Source organism: Thermobia domestica, chromosome 3, assembly GCF_964235325.1.
Source record: "Thermobia domestica chromosome 3, izTheDome1.hap1.1, whole genome shotgun sequence".
In the NCBI taxonomy this organism is placed as follows: Eukaryota; Metazoa; Arthropoda; class Insecta; order Zygentoma; family Lepismatidae; genus Thermobia; species Thermobia domestica.
Window position 1 is genome coordinate 66,590,900 of NC_137456.1, and position 24,048 is coordinate 66,614,947.

General features: G+C 33.9%; 1 protein-coding gene and 1 long non-coding RNA gene across 4 annotated transcripts in view; one reads left to right on the plus strand and one right to left on the minus strand.

Annotated features, from left to right (window-relative positions):
• LOC145680464 (uncharacterized) overlaps positions 1–24,048 on the minus strand; it is a 136,786-nt gene that overhangs the window by 33,336 nt on the left and 79,402 nt on the right. For all 3 annotated transcript variants that reach the window (XM_081751029.1, XM_081751027.1, XM_081751028.1), the window contains exon 3: positions 918–1,025. In XM_081751029.1, the coding sequence (XP_081607155.1) occupies positions 918–1,025 (108 nt within the window). The remainder of the gene's footprint in view (positions 1–917; positions 1,026–24,048) is intronic.
• Positions 1–24,048, plus strand: part of LOC145680465 (uncharacterized) — a 165,270-nt gene that overhangs the window by 18,442 nt on the left and 122,780 nt on the right. The window lies entirely within an intron of this gene.

A 24,048-nucleotide genomic window follows, 5' to 3' on the forward strand; every position in this document is an offset into this window, starting at 1 on the left:
TTTGGAATACGTAGCTCACCAGTGGATGCTATATAACTGATTTGGATATGTAAGAAGACGTTTGGAGTACTTAGCCCACCGAGCTGATGCTACAGAATTGAATGGGAAAAAGCGCGAAGCTGGCTAAAGAAGTAAAGAGATTGTCTGAAGAACGATATGATGCAGTGGGATGTCAGAGTGTATATGACACAAGATAGAAACAGGTAGAGGACGACCATCTGAAAAGCCGATCCCAACTAATCAGAAAAGAGATGTAAAAGAAGAGAAAGATATATATATTTTATTAAATTACTGTCCATACTTTTATACTCTTAAACGATCAAGAAAAGAAAGTATTATAGTGGCAAAACAGTAATCGAATTCGAGATTAAAAAAAAAACTAGTTTAAATCCTTCCTTATTCAGACATTATACAGTCAAGTTCATACATTATTGAGACCTTATACATTTTAGGATGCCCAGACTCCCGTCTGCATTTGCGGAGACTATCCTGCCATACCATTCAACGGATCGAAATCTAATATTAAAATATTATTAAAATGTTAACTGTGAATGTTTCATTTTATAGTCTTTTAGAAAAAAAAACATTGTATAGTAGCCGCGTTCGTAACTTTTCCACTCTAAGAACATTGATAATAGTTTAAACATTTAGTGAAAAGAACCGTGATAATTGCTGCATATGCCATCAAAGAGCTAAAGGTTCAATATACAAATTGCCCGACAGTTATCAAGGCGATACAGGCATATTCTAGGGACGAGAAGGAAAACGATGTGAATAAATTTTTAAAGGACCAACTAAATTTCGAAATAAAGTAGAAAAGTTTTAAGCAGGGATACTATACAAAAATGGTTTACATTGTAATTAAAATAACAACATTGATTCGTTCTAAGTTAGCACATAACTAACTATGTACTTACCTCAGATAATCCTGGGAACAAAGTTCTGAGAAATCCTATCGTTCGTTTATCTCGTAACGTTTGAGCATCATATCCTGGTTCTCCAAGATCTAAAGTTTCTAATGTTAACTGCAAAGAGAAAGAAGACAAAAATTATATAGCTACCACACAATAATCCCAGTTATGAGCAAGCATTACTTCGGAGAGAACTCCGGTAGAATACGGTTACTTGTTTAACATAAGGTTCAACTTAAATCCGATTTAAACTACTAGCTGAGCAAAACACTACGTTTATTGTTAAAAAAATTAATAACGAGTAACAGTTTCCCAAACTATTCACTTGGCTTCATCAGACACTATAAATACACAGGTAATGACAGATTGTATATATAAGAGATAGCGAAACAATTCTTGAATGCTGATTGGCTACCACAGAGTAAGTACTTCAGCCAATCCCCTTCAATTACAAAACCAGAATATAAAATAAAAACAAAATTTGCTAATTTCCTTTCCCCTTGTTGACACCATATACATGCATATATAATTTACAAAATAACCTTACAAATAACTCTTAAATATGAATACTAAATAAATAGTAAAGAATAAATAAATATAATATAAAATAAATAATATAGAATAAATAAATAAATAATACTGAAATTTACAAAAATAACCTGTACAACTAACATATTCAATCTTTAAGGCTTCTTAACAATAACAGATCAGTAGGATAAATTATTATTAAAGAGTCTTCAAGGTTGAATGTGTTAGTTTTACAGGTTATTTTTGTAAATTTCATTATTTATTTATTTATTCTATATTGTTTATTTTTTATTATTTATTTATTCTTAACTATTTATTTAGTATTTATAATTAAGAGTTATTTGTAAGGTTATTTTGTAAATTAGATATGCATGTATACGGTGTCAACAGAGGATGGGGTGGGGAGGAAATTAGCGATTTTTTTTCTGTTCTATATTCTGGTTTTGTGATTGAAGGGGATTGGCTGAAGTAGCCTGTGGTAGCCAATCAACATTGAGAAATTGTTTCACTATCTCTTATACATATATGATTTGTCATTACCTGTGTATTTATAGTGTTTCATGATGTCAAGTGAATAGTTGGCGAAACTATCACACGTTATTATAAATGTAGTATTTTGCTCAGAAAGTAGTTTGAATCGGATTTAAGTCTATTAAAGCAAAGCTTATAGAATGAAAAATATTAAGGTTCAACTATCTTTTCGTTGATAACGAAGTTTTCTTTACAGTGTTACATCAGGGACATTCATATCAAACATATCTTTCCTATTATGACTTCGATTCAAAGATTTTTCAGATTTCAAGAATTTTGACAAGCATGTTGTTATGTATGTCACTGATGCAATAAGTTATTTGATTGTACTCAATGAAAAAAAAATATCAAACAGCATAACAAAACTTTATCGTTTCCTGTACTTGAACACTATGTCAAAAATTAACCCTCTTCTATACACTAACATCAACCAACGTTAATTGTTTTCTGATCTTAAGCACAATTTTAAACTTAACTGTTTTCTGTTCTTGAACATAACGTCAATAATTAATCGTTTTCTGTTCTTGAACATATAAATAAAAAATATGAACTTTAACATCATGTACTGTATCAACTATATCAAAATTAACCGTTTTCTACACTTCAACATCATACCAAAAGCTAACAATATTTTGTACTTAAACACGATATGCAAAAGTAACTGTTCCCTGTACTTGAACTACATAAAGAAAAATTTGCCATATCAAAAGTTGTTAATTGTACTCTAACACTATAACAAAATTTATCAGTTTTCTATTATAATTCTTTCTGCGTTCTTACTGACTCTTAAACATCAAAACCAGAGTTTCATAGGCTGAGCAACATACAATAATGAGTTAATATGTATACCTATATTCAAGAAATGAAATGAAAACTTTTACATAGGCTAACGGAAGCGGATGGTAAATTCGAGTCGTTGGTGATGAAACTAGATGGGAAAGAAACAGGACAGTCCAAGATACTGTTGGTTTGAAATTAAATGTCGAGCACTCTGCACAAGAAATGAGGTAACTTTAATTAAATATTATATTCCTTACTGAAATATAAAACGATACGCTTCTTTGATTATGTGTTTCATGTGCTATGAGTACATAAATTAAACTTCCCAGCTCTGTAAGACACGAAATTCTTTATTCGGCCAGGACCGCACGTTTAATTGGGTGATGTGTGTTTATTGCATTGGCTACCAATACAGTTTCTGATTTCCTTATTTGACTGAAATTCGATGCCCCATTATCATTTGTGATGCATCATTCAATACTCCTATTATCCCTCTTCAGGAGGCATCATTCGGTACTCCATTATCCACCCCATACGTTACCCATTACTTTCTTCGAAGATTCTGAGTGTTGTATGCGTAATTAGAAGAGAGAAGCAATTACCGCGAAGTCCTAAAAATCACAGGCCAGCCATAAGCTATCTGGTAGATCTTCTAAAGTAGGATACATACCTATCACACAACGAGAGATCTAGAAATGACATAGATATTCAGATTCTATGAATCTCATTATCCGGTCCACTCCCAAATGGACAAATTGCGTTTATCATCGGCTCGGATACTATGCAGGGTAACCCTTGCAGTAATACCAGACAGGTAGACCTGGACTCGAGCCCCAGCCTGGCATCAGGATGCTTTCGAAGTTAGTTCGACTTCACCAGATTAAAGTTAAACAATGGAAATTGTTACTTGATAATATTGGGATACCGCCTAATGCTATTAGAGGAGTGAGCTTGCCTGAAACTCTTCCGGGTTGACACAAGATATTTCGGTAGAGTCCTGCTTGTTAGGGAAATTCTCTTCAACAGTAGGTGTAACAGGAAGATGAACCACGGCCTCTCGAACAATAAACAAACCCTATTATTATTCTTCGGAAGGGTGTTTTGTTACCGTCTTATTAATGGGGGAAAAGTTGTCTTTAGGAATAATAGTAAGTAAGTTCACAGCAAATCATCCCAACCTGACTATTAGTTATAAGGGAGACATTAGCATTTGATGCATCAAGTGTATTCTGCTTTCAACTTCATTCTTGGATGGGTGGCAATGGCGTCATAAACTAGTAAGTTACACATCATAGTAAACTCCAGAGCCAACCTCTGAGCTTGCTCATCTCCTCAAATCGCACCACACGATGCTAAATAAACATCGAAAAATAAGTACCAAGCAGGCATCACTTGCACTAGTAATTCGACCATGAAGGAACCTACATGTTCCAAATAGTTTGCAATGAGTATAGTGATTTCCATGTTCATCCAATCCTTTAAATACTATTAAACATGTAAGATCTAATATACATAAATTATGAATATAACATTCTTTTTTAAAAGAAGTTTTACATAGATGGTCATGACCCGTCTTTTCATCAAGGTCAAACGCGACTTGTGATTCTAAGAATCACGTTGGTTTTTCCTCTTCTGATGGAGAACATGATAATGTAGGCCAATGTCTTTATAGGTCCTGCTTAACTTTGCATGTTGTCAGACAGAAAAAGAATACCCTATAGCTACATAAAAAGAGTAATTTCCATATGTTGTTAGTATTATACGAATGGGGAAGGGGGAATCATCGGCTAAAGTGAATGACCTTGTGTGTCAAGGACAGTTCTTAAAGTACGTGAGAATCATTTTTATTCGTATGTTTCGGAGTTTCACCTATGAGAAACTTCAGGCAAATAAGAGTTAATTCGAACTAAATGATTTTGCCTATGTATTTTGTTTTATTATATCTTTTTTTCACTTACAATAGTTCTATGTTACATGTCACTAATACTCAAATAATTTAATTTCTCAAAAACTTGTTTTCTAAATTTTAAACACAACGGAATATATATAAAAAATGGAGCTTGCAAAACCAAAACGATCTAGTATTTAAAGAATAGGTTCATTGCACCTCAATGGTCAATGCCCTGCAGATGCTGGAGTGGAATCTCGTGATCAACTTTCTGCTGATTACAATATTTCTTGTAACTCTCATAATGATGATACCTATGTTATATCAATATTTGGAACTTGACTCCAACCAGATCTAAATATATCCTAAGGGAAAGTTCTGTGTTTGATACATTTTTATTTCTGCATAGCCTGGTATTAAAGACCAGCGACGTAGAGGGTGACCAGGGGCATAAAAGGACTGGTTCTACACATTTTCCGGCACATTTACTGGGATAATATCCCAGAGCCTAATAGCAATTCATCCTATAGTCTTATGATAAACAAATTCGAGGAATCATTAATAATCTAACTAGAATTATAGGCTTTTTAACGTGCGAATTAAACAAGTACTTATGTATGGTGATACGTACATGTTCATTTTTGGATCTCGATACGAAAATAAGATGAGAATTAGTCAGAAATAAAACCTTTGAGCATGGTTAGTAGATACCGTCAGATATTATTTTTTGGCAAGGGCACCACTTTTTGTCGCTACGATTCCTTGTGGAGAACAAATAAATTTTTACACAAAACAAGCTAACTAACTAACTCTATGGCCTATGGAACCCGGAGGTTCAATGCCGCGTTCACAAAAGCTCTCCACTGACTTCTATCCTTAGCTAACTGCATCCAGTTTCTACTTTGTATTCCAATCTCTGCGAGATCCATCTTAATATTCTCCTCCCATCGGCGCCTAGGTCTTCCTAATGGTCGTTTACCGATTGGTCTTCCAGTCAAAACTTTGAAAGCGTTTCTACTTTCTTCCATTCTAGCTACATGACCCGCCCACCTAAGCCTCCTAGACTTGACGACCCTAACAATGTTGGGTAAACCGTATAAATTATGTAGTTCCTCGTTATGAAGTTTCCGCCATTCCCCATTCCCGTTCCTCTTGGGTCCGAATATTCGTCTCAGGATCTTGTTCTCAAATACTTTCAGTCTATGTTCTTCCCTCAGAGTAAGCTACCATGTTTCGCAACCATACAGAACAACAGGCATGATTATCGTTTTGTATATTTTAAGCTTCAGATTCCTCGACAGAATTCGCGACGACAAGAGATTTTGAACCGAATAGTAACACGAATTCCCTGCTTTTAGTCGACATTTAATTTCTTCGTGAATATGATTTTCCTCTGTTATCTCTGATCCTAGATATTTGAAAGTATCAACTTTATCAAAAGTATTATTTAATATTTTAACGCATCCATAATTTGCTGTATTACGGTCCCAACGCACTTCCATGTATTCAGTTTTCTCGGCATTTACTTCTAAACCCATGTCCCTGCAAGCGTTTAGCACAAAACAAGCACTAATGTATAATTTATTAATTAGTGTAATTAGTGGACGTATATTTTTCAATGCTCATAGCCGAATGGTTTGCAGGATACTCATGGTTGGAGATTACATGATGTGCATTCAAGTCCTATTTTCAGACACGATAGTCCATAGGCCATTTTACAATTTATTTAATGGTCTCTTTTTAGCTTATAGGGTACAATCGCGAAACAAACATTTAGATAAACAAATCTACTACTGACTATTAAATGAGAAAAGGATTAAAATCTACCATAGCCGTACAGATGAGATGAGATGTGGGATCAGATGCCCTTTTCTTTCAAATTCTCAAGTTAACACAGGATAAAATGGTATTTACTAGGCACTTCGTTTCAAGTTCATTTAATACGTTCTTCTTTTGTTGTAAACAATTCCAGATTTCTTTTTTTCTGGATACGAACTCTCTGAAGTACGTATATTAGGCTTTAAAATTTTCAAATGTTTACAATTCCATCTACCTACACGTACTACCTCCCTCACAAATATTATCTTGGGAATTTGAGCCCAGCTTAAGGTCGTCAAAATTTCCACGGATGAGAAGTACCGGCCTTGAATTCCGTTTGTACGAACGATGCGTTCACATGACTATCATTATATATTACTTTCTTTCCTTTCTTCGTTCCACTGTAATTAAGGAGTCTGTTAAAGGAGAAGAAGTCATAAAGACGACGGATGTCTACCTTGCTAATATGTAATCACTGTGTAATGTATGACAAGAATTGTAAATATATTTGCGTGTGATTATATCTCAACTGTCGCATGAAAAAGGGATAAGAACCTAATTAATTAGGTGCTAAATTCTTATGGGAATTACCGTAATAACATTTTATTGTTTACAATGTTTTCAAGGTCATGAGATGAATATGATTTAACATGATTGTAACATGTGATAAATACAACTTAAGCATTGAAATTGCTTATATTTGGCTTTAAAATCTATTTACTTGTCTTAACGCTCAGGGTGAGTAACAACATAGACAATTTTTCTTTTCTAGAATATTTTACTGTAGATCGTTTACTTCCTATACTTTGTATATTCAGAATAACAATAGTTTAAATTCATTGCAGCCAATTAAACTGATTTCCACAAATTTGCATAATTTATTTTTTAAGTAGTCTATTTGTTTCTCAAAGATATTAGTGAGGTTAAAACCTCACATACTTGTAATATGAGAGGGTATATAATATTGGATGAGTCAAAATGGTGTTCTCAATTTCGTTAATTTATTATTCGAACAGTAATGAGCTCCTCTTGCCAATATATTTATTTTTTCTGGAATATGATCCCAAAAAGTTTTTTCCCTCTCTATTGCAGAGGCGTAGTTATGTAGTTGCCTACAAAGGGGCAGGTTAGTAGAAGTGAGAAATGTGGCTTCTACAGGCCAGCAGAACGCGTTCTGTGTACTTGATTTTCATAAAATGACCATCAAGATCCCCAGACCTCAGCCCATGCGATTTCCTCACCTGGAGCTTCATCAAAGATGTCGCATTTCTGCCGCCACTTGCTACAACTGTGGTTAGAGTGCGTGAGCTCATCACTGCAGCTGTGACCGATATAGACTTTGAGTTAGGAAGAGTTTTGTTGAAACTTGATTATATACTAGATGAGTGTCGTGTAACTTGTGGATCACATATTGAACATTTATAAAATGTTAGGAAAACAAACTTTTTTAATTGATCAATCAGTATGTGTAATCTCTGATTACATATGTGTTATTTAAAAAAATCATTGAAATGGGGACATCATTTTGATTCACCCTGTACTGACCACTTCAACTACCAGCATAAATTCAACCAAAAATGTAAGTTTCGCATTACCATGTCTTTACCGGAGTTTATTGGTTGCCTCTTCGTTGTTAACATTTTTTTTTTAAATGAAAATCTCTGGGAATATATTTCTTATTCGTTGATTTCCTGCTAAGAGGTGACTATACAAATTTTCCCAGTTTCTTTTAAAATGGACAATGACGTGTTGAAAGCATCAGAACGAAAAAAATAAAATAAACAAAAAATAATTTCACACACTCTCTTAACGAAAAAAAAACGTTGTAGATGTCTTATCATTAGGGCATCAAAAATGCACTTTCTCACAAAACGTGATGCACTCTCGACTTTTTTTTTTAAATGTCAAGACACAAAACAAAAATGAAATAGTTTAAAATAATTGGAGTTAAAGTGAATTAAAGCAGTATAAAATGTAATATGTATATTGAAAGTTCTTGTATAATTATGCAAACTCTGACCTTAGCAATAAAGGGTCAAGTACACTAGAGGAACCAAGCTTGTGAAGGTGACTTGCAAATTTATTACCTGGATAGAAATGTGTTTTCGTTGTTACTTTTTCCCACAATTAAAGTTGCATATGTTAGTGAAGTTTTGAACTTACATTTTTGTTGTTATTGTTTCTGAAGGACACAATACAGGAAAATTTGGCGCCTTGTTTTTTTTTGGTAAAGTATACTGAACCTTTTTCTAATTATGATAGTAATTGTAACGCCTGTTTAATTGTACTGCTTAGCATTTTAACTGAAAATTCATTTCCCACCGAAACAAAAATCTCTCTTTAATGCCTATTAATAGTTATTTGCTATTGTTCGTATTTTTTGTCCTCAGTAATTAGCTAGATAGGTTTCCCCCTAATTAGATTTTGCAGTAATTCTGAGAAAAGTAGCCCCAACAGGATGGATTTTCCATCCTTTTTAATCATTACTTAATAAATGTGAAAGAATATACAGTACACACACACACACACACACACACAACTTTCCTGAGAACATTGTTCTCTACAGTATAATATATGTAGCATTGACATAGGGCAGTTACTCTTAATTATATAGCGTTAACGTAGTAAATAACCACGGACAGCTAATTTTGTAGTAAGTAGTACAGCCAATTCGTTTAATATCAACACGGAATTCATACAGTACTCATGGATATCTACATTACAAAGTTGAAAAATCAAACTACGGCCATGAATATGCTTCATTATAGTATATACTGCTTTAACGAATTGTTAAAGGACATAATATCACAATATGACTTAATTAAAAATTTAGTTCTTGGAATGAATAATATTTGCCAAATATAGAATGTTTAAGTTATACAGTATACAACTGCACGGATAATGCTAATACCGCGTTTCCTTGAAATTAAGATCTAACAAGAAAATAAACCCTAACATATTCAGATTACTCGTAACATGACCCATACTCCAGAATTAAGTTCTATCCCTAAAACACACTCTGGTAGATACAAGACTACCAACAACTTATTACTTTACACATAATAAATGTATACATATATTTGTATTTGTATTTATGTAAATAGATGAACCATAATGTCTTTTGAGCAATATATATATATATATATATAGTGTGTGTGTGTTTCAAAACAACACTGACAATGCTTCGGAGATGATTCCTGACACCAAGATCAGGCAAAAAGTATAGACCAACCTGGGTGCACAAATGCTTCCTTTCGGAGTTATAGGCTGTCGAAAGCATGAAAAAATGAACTTTAATGGTCCATAGCTCCAAAACTATGGGACATATCGTAGTCGATTTAAGACTTCACTTAGGAATTAATATGTGCGCTATCCAAATATTCATGTTTCAGAATCCTAAGGTACTCACGAAACAACCTTTAAAGAGGGAGTTTGGTTACGGGCATATCATTTGAAGTACTCACCAACTACCTATATAAAAATTGTTGCGGAAGTACAACAGGATTCTGAAATTTGGATAGGGCACACACGAGTTCCTAAGTGAAGTGTTGACCCGTGTACGCTAGTTCCTATAGTTTTGGAACTATGGACCAGCCTATAACTCCGAAAGGAAGCATTTGTGCATCCAGGTTGGTCCATACTTTTCGTCTTATATTGGTGTCGGGAATCACTTCCTAAACATTGTATTATTTTGAAACACCCTGTATATATATATATATATATATATATATATATATATATATATATATATATATATATATATATATATATATATATATATATATATATATATATATATATATATATAAACTCGGTCTTATTTTCAGAGAAATACAGTAAAGACATAAACACCACCGAAGTATTACATAACAGCTAATTTAATGAAGCTACTTTACAGAATACTTATTCACGATACCGTAAACAAAGAGAAGGAACATCTTCTTTATGCAGACGCGTCAATTCTTCCCTAAGACAATAACCGGAACATTATCATTAAACGGTAATTCTTAATTCCGGATACAAATTGGTAAAGCAGAACGATTTTTAAGTAAATGTTTAGCAATTCCAGAAACAATGTTATACACAGTTCTTTTTTATGCGTAATAAAGTAAACTTTTGTTGCTAATTATTTCCACTTTCTTAAATATACAATACAAAGAAGACAATCTTGCTGATAGTATATTGGTCTGCGTGTTTCAATAAATTAAAACGTCAAAAACGAAGAAAGGGGTAACAGGATGAGTCTTTCATCTGTATTCTTATCAGACTTCTGCGTATCTGGGTGAAATGTTTCGTATGACCATTCTTCTGCAAAATGGGCGTGGTTAAAATTGAGGGAGAAAGCTTGACACTTACGTAAAAAGCTTGTATATAGATCTGATTCAAGAAACAGAAAAAAAATACATTGTCAGATTGTGCAATCAAACTTTTTTCTTAAAGTGAAGACTTAATATGTAAAAATACAATAGCTTCCCTCAACACTTAATAATCACAATCTTGAAAAACGTAAAAACGGAGTGCCACAATAGATTTAAGGGGGCAGACTACCAAAATGATACAGAAGCTAACCATTTTTCTTTTACCCGTTTTTCGTAAGTGAAAAGAGATAATGAAATGTAACTTACCACAATAATAGATTATGTTATTCTACACACGAAAATATGAATAAAAACAATTTTCAGTGTTCCCATCCATTGTAATTACAGTGTAGCCAGAATAGAATTTCCGAAAAAAAAAACCTAGGTTAAGACAGCGACTAGAAAAATTAACTCAACGGTAATCGACGACTTATCATGCTGTCTTGGTTCCTTGTTAACTACTTTTTAAATAATATTTTTTATTTATTTTGTATTGTTTATTACAAACTAAACAAAAATATTATTTAAAAAGTATTTAACAAAGAACCAAACAACATGATAAGTTCTCGATTACCGTTAAGTTCATTTTTCTAGTCGCTGCCTTAACCTAGATTTTTCGGAAACTCTATTCTGGCCATACTGTAATTACTATGGATCGGAACGCTGAAAATTGTTTAGATTTACATTTTCGTGTGTAGAATAACATTATTATGGTAAGTTACATTTCATTATCTCTTTCTACTTACGTAAAACAGGCAAAAGGAAAATGATTAGCTTTAGTATCATGCCCGCTTAACATGGTTTTTAACTTAGTTATCTTCAAACAAGGACAGTTTGGTGATGTTCAACGGAAAGACAGTCAGTCCTGAAATAACTTAGAACGGAAAATATAACACAGAGCCTTTTTACGTTTATTATCAATAGTAGCGATATCATACTCTCCGTCTGGATCTATTCAGTTCGCAATATTTGTCACTAGAAGTTCGTCAGGTGTCATGGTTTGAATATGGATCATAAACCAAAAAGATTTGGAAAGATTCCGTAGCAGCCTTGTGCAACAATTTTTATGATGCCAATCATATTAGGACATTTAAAAAAAGTGCTTAAGTAAAGTACTTAGGGATAGTTTATTGCAGAGCGAAAATCAAACATTGTAATTCTCTGGCAAACAGTTGTAATAATTTTGTTTATATTGCATCAATCAATATTTCATTAACAGCACATAATAAGGCATGTCATTTTGCTGAGAATATACAGAAGGGGGTAGTTTACTCTTCGGGGAAAGCATTTTTTTTTTCGAACAATTTCCTCAAAAATCGACCATTTTAATATTTTAGTTATGTTTCATAAATAAATTGTTGAGTAATACAGTAATTGCAACGTGACAGAATTTAATCTAATTTAAGAAATGGAAAGAGAAGATTTTGTACAATAAGCCGTACCTTTTAATTATTTTAAAATAAAGTTTCATTTGCAACATTACAAAGTACTTTTACGGAATCTTCCTTTTGAACGTGTTTTTTTATTTTTCCTTTCATTCATTCTTTCTTTCTTTTTAACCAATATCCTTTCGTTCGCTGACATCACTCGCACAAGCCAATGTATACGAAAGTATTCGTCTTTCTTTGAAAGATGGAAAAATTCTAGAAATTGAGGTCGATGCTCCTAGCTCTGATAGACACGGCAAAATGACGACAAGCTAAGAAATTCTTTTCATATAAAAAAGATCTAAAACAATAAGAACAAGAAAACCTTGGAGAAAAACATTGAAGTCCGTTTTTCTTCATAACTTGCATTTTAAAATGTTTAAATATTAACAAATAATAATAACAATAATATAAAAGATGACTTGAAATTGTAAATGGTCACTTGTTTTAAAACCATCTTCCACTGTTAGGTGAAGTGCCATATTTTAATAAGTTTCTGATAAAGTTTACATCCCAAAATGTTACGAGTTCTTAACTGTAATAAGTAGAATACATTCGTACTTGTGAGTATTATTATTATTATTATTATTATTATTATTATTATTATTATTATTATTATTATTTGCATTGTAGCAGAGTAATTTAAACACTACCTAATTTGTGGGTTTTATCACATTGCAAGAGAGGAAAATACATTGTGAAAAGATTACTTATGAAAGTATAGAGAAAGTAGATGTATAAAGCTAATATGTGAAGAAAATTAGAGATATGTGGAAAAAGGTACAGATGTATGAAGAAATAAAAGCAGTTAACAGATATATGAAGAAAATTGCAAATGAATGAAGAAAGTTACAGATATGTAAGAAAAAAATCAGAAATTACAAAGTGTATAAAGAAATAGAAAAGTTATCAATGCTCAAAGACAGTTACAGATGTATATATGAAGAAAGATAAAGGTGAATCAAAAAGTTGTAGGGATAGTGATATATGAAAAAAAATATAAATTTGCATACATTTCAAAAGAAAAAGTTACCAATGTATGAAGAAAGTTACAAATATATACATATACAGGTAAAAATTTATGTATGAAAGAAAACTTGCAGATGTATAAAGAAAGTCACAAATATGTGAAAAAAAAGTTACAAATATGAAAAACTGTCTTACCATATCATACCATACGGAAACTGAAAGTAAGGTTTGTAAATGGGAGTTACACGTGGCTTGCATGCGCAATTCGCACACGGTGCATATACTGGGTACTTAAATTAAAGGGTTACATTCTCAGAATCACACGTAGGAAATCTTAATATATTGTCTTGAAATAATAATTTGCCATAGAAGTTTTGCATTTGTTTGACTTAATTCTATCAACAATTAACAATATAGAGCTTTCTAAAATGACAATAGAGTGATGTTCAGGATTTTGAAACAACATTGTACCTCCACTACAAGAACTACTATGGTAAAGTTCTTAATTTGACAGTCAGCATCAGTAATTGAGTTTTAAACACTAAAAGTTCTTTTTCTTTTTACATTCCAGGTTTCTCGTCTAACTTTTTCTATCGTTTGTGAAGTTTAGTTTTTCCACAGGCAAACCAATCACTAATTTTTTATATATATAGAAAAAGTGACTTTTAATTTAAATTTTTTTACTCTATTATTGCACATTTCTTATTTCTGTACATTATCATAAGGACCTAGTGGTACTCTTTGACGGAAATAAAAAATTATTCAATAGAAAATGAGTCTGCAAAACTCCCAATTCTTGATGCTTGTCAAAGGCTTACACAAATGATTACACGGCTGTCTCAAATCGATTTAGTATTATACAGAGAGTTTAGAAACACACTGTACAAATTTTAAACGTGTAATTATACATACTTCAAATATTCTTTTCCTTTTCTTGTAATTTTCTGTTTGTGGTTCAGTTTGTTCTAAGTTTATAACGTCTTTTTTTTTTCTCTTTTTAGCACTCAGGCTATATGAGACCTACGACCTACAACTTAACGTGGAATTCGAAGCACCGGAATTTGATCTCAGATCTTCCATATCAAACATACGAATGCTAGTTACTTAGATTTGAAGAAACTTCTGTGACCTGTTTTTAGAAAAAATGAAATGAAATCTTTAAGTTTTACCTCCCACGGTTATGCCAGTTAGGCTAAAAGAGACGGTGATGATGAGAGATGAGTGCAATGGTGGAATGAAGAAAGTGGGAAGAAACGGGAGAGCCCCGAGAAAACCCACGAACACGGTGTTTGTCCACCACAAAGTCCACACGGCGCGAGCTGGATCGAACCAGGGACCCCAAGCATAGGAGGTGAACGCTCTACCACTGAGACACCGCGCCCCCGACCTGTTTTATAGATGTGTTGATATTAATGCTTTTAAATTCTTTCGAATATATATTCAAATATTCCTTACTACAATAATTTTTCAGCTGTTATTCGAATATTCGAACATATAGTTCGACTAGTTACTCCTTATTCGAATTCATTATTCAAATATTAGAAGAATGTTTCTTTAATGTTTAACAGCATTAGTAGATATTTGTTATTAGCTCTAATATAACTAACTCTATCCAGTGGAAAATGAATCCAGTCAGGATTTGATACATGTTTATTTCAACAATAGATATTATGTTTTATGTTATTTTTTCATTCTGTCCTTTTGCCTGATTACGTCCTTTTGGCTAAGGGAAACTATGATTAAGGTAAGTGGATGATGATGGAAGAATTGGATGAAGATGGAAGAAGATACACTACTACTAATTTTCAGGCCTAATTTCCAAAACTCGATTCGGTTTTTAACCGAAATCGGTTTCAGTTGGCGTCGAAACAACTTTTGAGTTCTTACCGAAACCAGTATGATTTTCACCCAAGCAGATATCTGTTCTTATTTTTGCTGTACTCATTTCCAAACAAATTAACGTAGAAGCAAAATGTTTTTGACAGAAGATCAAACTAGTCTGAATGAAACCCGAACCGGTCTGATACAAAACCGAACAGGTTTGATAGAAAATCGAACCGGTTGTTGATATATAATCAAATCGGTTTTGGGAAAAATCGAAACCGGTTTTAATAGAATATTGGACTGCTTTGAAAACTTTTTTCTTTAGTTTTGAGAAACCACTTTCAATTTCTTTTCTATAAACAGAAAACCGAAAAATAGATATTTGTGCACACAATTAATCCTAACTGGTTAATCAGATAAGTGGCTTTACCCTGCATTCGAGGGAACACTCAAACAAACAAATCTCTATCGGGACATAATCTGGACAAAATCTGTTTTATGTATTTTCGGAAATAAAATGAGATGAGGCCGTAAATTATTTTGGGTTATAAATAATGTCTTTTCTCAATTTTGTGCTTACTTTTGTCCGTCAGGAAGAACCAAAGTAAATAATCACAAAATTAATTACAATGTGTGAACAACAGTTTGGAAATTTTTCAGTTTTACGTTCCATGATTATGCCCTTTCGGCTAAGGAAGACGGGTGAGTAAGACAAGTGAATGATTATGGAATAATGGTGGAATGATAATGTGGGAGGAAACGGGGGTATCCCGAGAAAACCCACGGATACGATGTTGTCCACCTCGAACTTATTTGGCCGAGATCGAGGCAGGGACCTCACACACCAGAGGTAAGCGCTTAGCCACTGAATCACCGTGCCTCTCCCTAACAACAATATGGAAAGAAATATTTAGGCATACAAAAGTATATATATATATATATATATATATATATATATATATATATATATATATATATATATATATATATATATATATATATTTGGTCTAGGAATTAATTCGTGCGGGTGGATAAGAGATGGCGCAACGAACGGAGCGTCCCACAGTTCCGTGTATCCACATATGTGTTGCAAACCCCTGTCATCACGTATCGTTCGAAGTATAGGGCAGTGGATTAAAGCGTCAACAACACCAGTTTGTAGTTAAGTGAACATGGCGCAATTTGTGCCTGATAAAGTGTTTTTGCGGGGTGTCCTGCTGCATTACTTTAACATGCAGAAAAGTGCGACTGAAAGTCATCGTATTTTGGTGGAAGTGTATGGTGACCATGCTCTAGCTGAGCGAACGTGTCAGAAGTGGTTTGCACGGTTTAGAAGTGGTGATTTCGGCTTGGCAGACCAAGAGCGAGCTGGACAGCCAAAAAAATTTCAAGGCGAAGAATTGACAGCATTGCTCGAGCAGGATTCGTGTCAAACGCAGGAACAACTTGCAGTAGCATTAGGCGTTGATCAAACAACAGTCTCCAAACGCTTGAAAGCCATGGGAATGATTCAAAAGATGTCACATTGGGTTCCACATGAATTGACAGACAGAGACGTTGAAAGACGAAAAACCATTTGCGAATTGCTGCTTCAACGACAGAGCAGAAAGGGGTTTCTGCATCGAATTATTACGGGTGATGAGAAGTGGATCCATTACGAGAACCCTAAACGAAAAAAGGCCTGGGTGAAACCAGGTGAACCAGGTCCATCACAACCAAAACGAGATATTCACTGTGCAAAAGTTATGCTGTGCATATGGTGGGATATGAAAGGTGTGGTGTACTATGAGCTGCTGCAACCGGGTGAAACTATGAATGGAGAACGTTATCGACGACAATTAATGCGTTTGAAGCAAGCTCTGCCAGAACACGACCAGAATGGGAGAACAGACATGATAAACTTATTGTTCAACATGATAACGCTCGCCCACATGTCGCAAAACCGGTCAAAACCTATTTAGAAAATGTCGGATGGGAAGTTTTACCCCACCCGCCGTATTCACCAGACGTTGCTCCTTCGGACTACTACTTGTTCGATTGCATGAACAACGATTTGATTGGACAGCGGTTTACTTCTTCAGAAGATATCGAAACATGGGTCTCTGACTGGATCGCTTCCAAGGATGAGGACTTCTTTCGCCACGGGATCCGTACATTGCCTGACAGATGGGCGAAAGTGGTGGCTAGCGATGGACAATATTTTTCTGAAGGTATTTATGTATTTTGTGTTTGTACTACAGCTTCAATGTGTGCGTACCAACCGCACGAATTAATTCCTAGACCAAATATATGAGTATAATATATGTCATTCTTGAAGCGGCAGTACAGTGGATATATTGGAAGAAAAAATAATGATGGATGGACGAAAACAATCCTAGACAAAGAAGCAACCTAGAAGGCGTCTTCATATATGGTGTGACGAAATCAAGACACACTGCGGAGTAACGTGGGAAAAAAATCCAAGATAAAGTGAAGAAGTAGAGATATTTTCAACCCAAATAAACTAACAATTGTTGATTGTCATTATATAAAATAATTTATTTTCTTCACATCCTACATAACACTCAGAATTTGGTATGGTTTGCAATACTGCTCGAGAGTAATACAAAACACAAAAGAAATGATTCTTTCTCCGGTTCATTGATCACACAAACTCAATTCTGAAAATTTCATTTCTCCCTTCTATTACTTTCTGTGGTTGTGGGAAAAGCACGAGGAGGTTTTCCACTCATGCCAATACTTTTAATGTTTATTTCACTTTCCTATGGTGTAAAAAAAAAAAAAAAAAAAAAATTGTTATAGAGAGCAATTTTTTTGTCTTCAAATTGTGGTGATCATTGAAGATCAGAAACACCATTATTGTCTTTGAAATTAATCAATGTGACTTCGATTCCTTGTTACAGTTACGTGTGTTGGTTACAGTTACTATCCGTTGGGACTGAGAAAAAATTTATAAGTCAGGATGACGGTCACAGTATTCGAAACTGGAATCTTTCGATCAATTTTCTTTCAGACATATTTTTGAGATTTTCGGCCCCATAACTTCTCCCTGCCCCGAACACCCGAAGCTAAGATAAATGACAATTACATGTCATTTGAAAATGAAATCTTTCATTTTACGTCACACGGTTATGCCGACTAGGCTAAAGGAGACAGCGATTATGAGAAATGAATTAATTGGTGCAATTAATAAAGTGGGAGGACACAGGAGAACCCCGGAAAAAACTCAAGAACACGGTGTTTGTCCACCACAAAGCCCACCTGGCGTGAGCCGGAATTGAACCAGGGATCCCACATCCCAGAGGTGAACGCTCTACCACTGAGCCACCGCGGTCCCCTTTACATATAACTTTTATGCAAAGCATGTAACATCGAAAGAACGATTTCTTATGTCCCTGCTTCGGCCAATTGTGTTAATGTCTGCATTCGCAAATTTTTGAGTATATATAACACGTCACATTTTTATTTTACCTCCTTTCCTTCCCCGGACAAAATTTTCTGGAAGGAAACTTGTTCTCGATTTCAAAGGAAGGACGCTAATACACGAACTGTTTCACTACACCCTCTTCGTGAATTATAATTCTCATATTGCTTTATTATTCATAGAAACTACATACCTAAGTATGCACTAACACCTTAATCTAGGTAATGCATTAAAGCAATGCATTCTAATATACCTAAAGGATGTGTTTGACCATATCCAACTGCATGACTAACATTTGCAGTTTACTATGACATATTAACGCATTTATACAAGTTACTTGTACCTATGTCAATATGTTTCATCTTTATTTGGTTTAGAATAATCTGTGGAAAACATTATACATGATCTCAAGGTATTTAAATTATCTTCAATTTATGACATCACCAATTTTATTGACGAAAATGTTATCTCTTAGGTTCGATTCTCATTGGCAGGACACATTTGTTAAACATTTTTAGTTCTATTCTTGTCGTCAATTATTTTCATAAATGTTCATTATTCCACACCCTTGAGTCTTTAACAGCTGAATATAGAGAACATAATATGTTAACATGTGTCCAGAAGAAGATTCACATAAATAGTTTAATATTTGAATATGTGGTGAAAATATTAAAATGAAAAAAATTAATCATCTGTTTCTCTTTTTTAAAAAATAATGTTGATGTATTAAGAGTGCATCTTTTTATGCTTGACTAAATTAAAACATGACTACTATCAAAAATAGGTTATTTGGGTTCGAATCTCGCAGCAGGCCTAATATTTCGTGAAGGGTACCTAGTTTCGTTACAGTTTAATACCTATTTTAAAGAGTAATGTATATGAGACATGGAATTACAGATATGTACGAGACGTGTGTTCCAAACTTTATAAGTTTCAGTAAGAAATAAAAGTGGGGACACCCAGGTCAAAGAAACGAACGCAGGAAGAAATTCTGTATAAGTTATTAAAATTTGAATATCAAATAAATAACTATTCAAGTATTTTTAAAATAATTTATTCGAACAAACGAAAAATATAAAAAATATCGATGTAATTATAAGAATAAACAAATAAATACTTCATTAACTGATTATGTTCCTTTAACACAACGAGGTTACACGAGACAGCACGTACTTGTTCAAATTATGATTCAAGTTCAAATATTTCAACCAATGGAAATAAAGCTGTTCGAACAATTACTCCAAGAATATTAAATGATAGTAACATCAATAACAGATGACACGGGTACCGGAACCGAAAATCACTTGGATTCCGGTTCAGGACTACCAATAAGTGTTTTAATTCATCGTGCTTCGAGTAAAGGATCAAAATTCATTTTGATATCATAATTTGAAAATATACCAAGTGATACAAAGAGAGTAACAAGCTTATGTGAAAGAAACAAGAAGAAAAGAAAAGAACAAAAAAAGAAAAAAATTATGTCGGAGTGAAAGTGAAAGTTGTGATCTTAAGAATCGTGCGTGAAAATTGTCTTAAGATGTAAACCATCGCAAAGCGAACATATATATATATATATATATATATATATATATATATATAGATCAATAGCCCTGCAGACCCACGTGCAAAACAAGCTTCCATACATGAACGATAGCATTCCTCGTTCTATTATAGTAGAACTGTATAAACTGGCCTGGCAACTCTCAGATGGTTAGAAAAAAGAAAATAGATATATAGTGAATGTATTTCTTTGGTTTATCAATTAGAATTTTAAAAAAAAGAAAAAAAAAGAATAACATATTGGAATGCCATTTTGTAAGATTAACATTGTTACGATGTTAGACACACTGGCACATACAAACACGTTGTTCTTGTTTGTGCCACTGTTACAGTGTCAATGCGTTTTTTTGTCTGTTTTTTAAGTCTTATGCTGAAAGGAGTATACTATTATCCCAAACCGGTGAAGAAACCATAACAATATAGATATCCGGTTTTATTTTTTTAAACTTCTGATTGCTCTTAATTAGGCAATATTTAGGAATGTTCTATAGATAAACTGAACATTTTAACCACAAATGTCATCTATTCTTGTCCTGACTTTTTTTCCGCATTACCACGGGTACTATGTTTATACAAATATTGTTTCCTGGTTCCAATTTTTGAAGGATAGCAGTATAGCATCAAGGAGAACTTTATGGTTTTCTCACGGTTCCTTCGTTTACGCAATTATTTTAACTTCTCCTCCGTCCACAAGAAAAGGTGACTAAATATAACAAGGAATCGACTCGTTTGAAATACAAAATTGAATTTAATGAGCAAATTCCTGCTTACTGTTTGTAGCAGTCTCGTTGCTCACTATCGCTCAAGCTGTGTCCGTTAACTTTAATTAGAAAGGAAATAAAATGCTGTGTAAGAAACAGTGTTTTGACCACCACTCTTTGATTGATTCATATAACAGTGTGTCTTCTTGGCCAAGTAGCTATCGTGCATGCTTTCTATGCATGTGATCCAAGCAATTCGTCTCGGACATAAAGGAACTGCTGGTAATAATGCTAAAATATGGAACAATTGTTTGGTCACCATTTCTTATGGACATGACCAATCTTCCTTTAAAAGATCATTTAGATTATGACAACCATCAAAATGTAATGCTTAGTTTTTTTTGGGGGGGGGATTATGGTGGGGGAAATGGTTTGCATCCAATGTTAAATTTTAGATCTTACTAGTTGCTTCGTTAGAGTTTAGCCAGTGGCGGGTCTAGCCCAGGGCCGGAGAGCCTAGGTCCCCCAGTTTTTTGAGTGACAAAATAATTTAAACTGTTATTTATATATATTTTTTTAAAGTTTATAATAAACTCATGATATACCTATCATAGTCTGAGTCTAGCCACACCCAGTTTTTGTTGTCTAGGTCCGTCACTGAGTTTAGCGTCCCTCTTTTAGCTTCAAGGCTATATGAGAAGTGGACATAAAATTTAACCTCTGTAATGCATTCAAATTTCAATGCCCCCTTCCAGTGCATCAAAATCGTGTGCTGCAGTCAATAGACCAGTGGGGAAGACAATGTAGGTCCTTGTCTCGTACAACTTTATGCTAAAACAAGTCATTACAAATTCTAAACAAAAATAGACAAACTACATAAACACATAAACAAACAAACCTAAGATACATTCATTTACAGGTGTAACACTGCAATATGAAGTATAGATTTTACACACCAATGAATCTCTTAATAGGCTTAATTATTCAGAACATCTTTACATGTAAAGTTTCAAAATTAATATTGGGGTTTGAAGGCTTTGTAGTATTTATTACAATTGGTTACTCACTCCCTGTAGTCTACACCAGTGGTTCCCATTCCCAACCTTTTTTGACTGACGCCATACTTTTCTGAACGCATACGCAATTATTAATAATATCAATTACAATAGTGTAAAGTTTATGAAGTAATGAATCTATGTAGTTGCGAACATGGTTGCTGCCGCTGGAGGCATTGACTGCTACTCTATTACTACTATATATATATATTTCTACTTCTACTCTATACTACTATACAGGGCCGCGGAGGTTCAGTGGTAGAGCGTTCTCCTGTGGTTGATGGAGTCCTTGGTTTGATCCCAGTTTGCGTCAAGTGAGCTTTTTGGTGGACAAACACCGTGTGCATGGGTTTTCTCGGGGTTTTCCCGTTTCCTACCACTTTCTTTATTTCACAATTTTCACTCATTTCTCATCACCGTCTCCTTTAGCCTAGCTGGAATAATTGAGGGACGTAACACTTCATTTTTCTAGTTTTCATTTTTCAGAAAAATTTCATTTTTCTACTGCTCCTACGTATTATTATTATTAGTAGTAGTAGTAGCAGCAGTAGTGGTAGTAGTAGTAGAGCAGTAGTAGTAGTTGACACACAATAAGTATGGAATGAAGCTGAACAACATTCTTTATTCACGTGGGAATTGATAGCTGTGCCTCTTGGCATCCAAGGTGAGACTTCCTTTGCCTAATTAAAATGAGATATTTCCTAATTCAAGGCAAACCTCACTATACAAGGTTAAACATCTCTGTTAACATTGAAATTATGTAGATGACATACGAATATGGCCTACTGTATATTTACATTGTTCAACCTTTTCAAAAAAATAAAATCAATTAATCGTGTTTTCTTGGTTAAAAGCATATTACCTACAATTCTCAAACCAATTCGAATAATAAACAAACAATATTAACCATCTGCAACCCCGGCTCCTGAATTTGAAACTAATTTTAGTCATTCTTTTTTTTAATTAATTACTTAAGAAAGCCACAAATACAGCCGTGAGAAATTCTATACTATATGTAATTAGAAATTAAATACGGAAGCAGATTGTGGAAGGAAATTGGCTAGGGCCTATGTATAAAGATACTATCCCAATGTTTGTTTGGTAGAATTGACGAAAATCTGCAGAAATTTTAGTCAGAATCTAATAACGAAAGCAGTTCATCAAGAAATTTAATGGGATATAACCTGTATCTCAGGGTTTCTCAATCTGGGGATCGCGACTCCAAAGGGGTCGTGAGAGGGTTTCATGGGGGTCACGAAGATAAGCGGAAAATATTTTTAAATATTAGCTATTTTAAATTTTGCTCTGATAGGCATATTTTTATTTTTATACATACTATTAAGAACAAAAAAAAAACAGGTCTACTAAACATTTTCAACAGGTGCAGAATTGTTTAAAAATCAATTTATATGAAAGGGGTACGATACAAAACTAATGAGAACTACATATTGAAATACCAGAAAAATACATATGAAGTTTTAAAATTTTCAAACCGACCTCATTTTGGAACAGTGAGACGGAACAGATTCGATGTTTGCAATATGAATGAACTGACCAAATTTGGTTTAAATCCATTCGCATTTATTGAAGTTACTGTTTCCAGTATACACAAGAAATAGATGGATGTCGTGAGACCTCCGCAAATAGGTGTATTAAAAATCCTATATAAGCTTATTATAAACCAGAAATTATAAGGGGGTCGCTGGCAAAAGGATGTGATAAAATGGGGGTCGTGATAGCAATTAGGTTGAGAACCACTGCTGTATGTTATTTGTTTCTAGTACAAAGTTAGTTTCTCTTTCTGTTCTCAATAATATCCAAAATCGTTATTTTGTCCCCCATCACTTCTAACACCCCCTCCTCATTCGTTTTCCGCTCGACTCAGCTAATTCTCTTAATTCTTTTCCACATCCACATTCTCAAAGCTTTCGGCCGTTTTTCACCAGTTTCGCGTAATGTGCAGGCTCCTGCCCCATAGAGAACTATACTTTACACGAAGCATTTTATGAGCCTTTTTCTCAACCCTTTATTTAAGATCCCACGAAATAATATCTTCTTCGTCCTAAAGGCTTCTTTCGCCGTTCCTATCCTTGCTTTTATTTCACGTTCGCACTTCCTACAATCACTAATAATACTACCCAGATATCGAAAACTAGTCACCTGTTCTATTGTCTCCCCCTTCTACTTCTCTATATTTGCTTTGTTCCAATCGCAATGCCTGTGTCTTTCTAACATTTATTTTCATCCCATAATCTTCACAGCCATTCCTCAAGT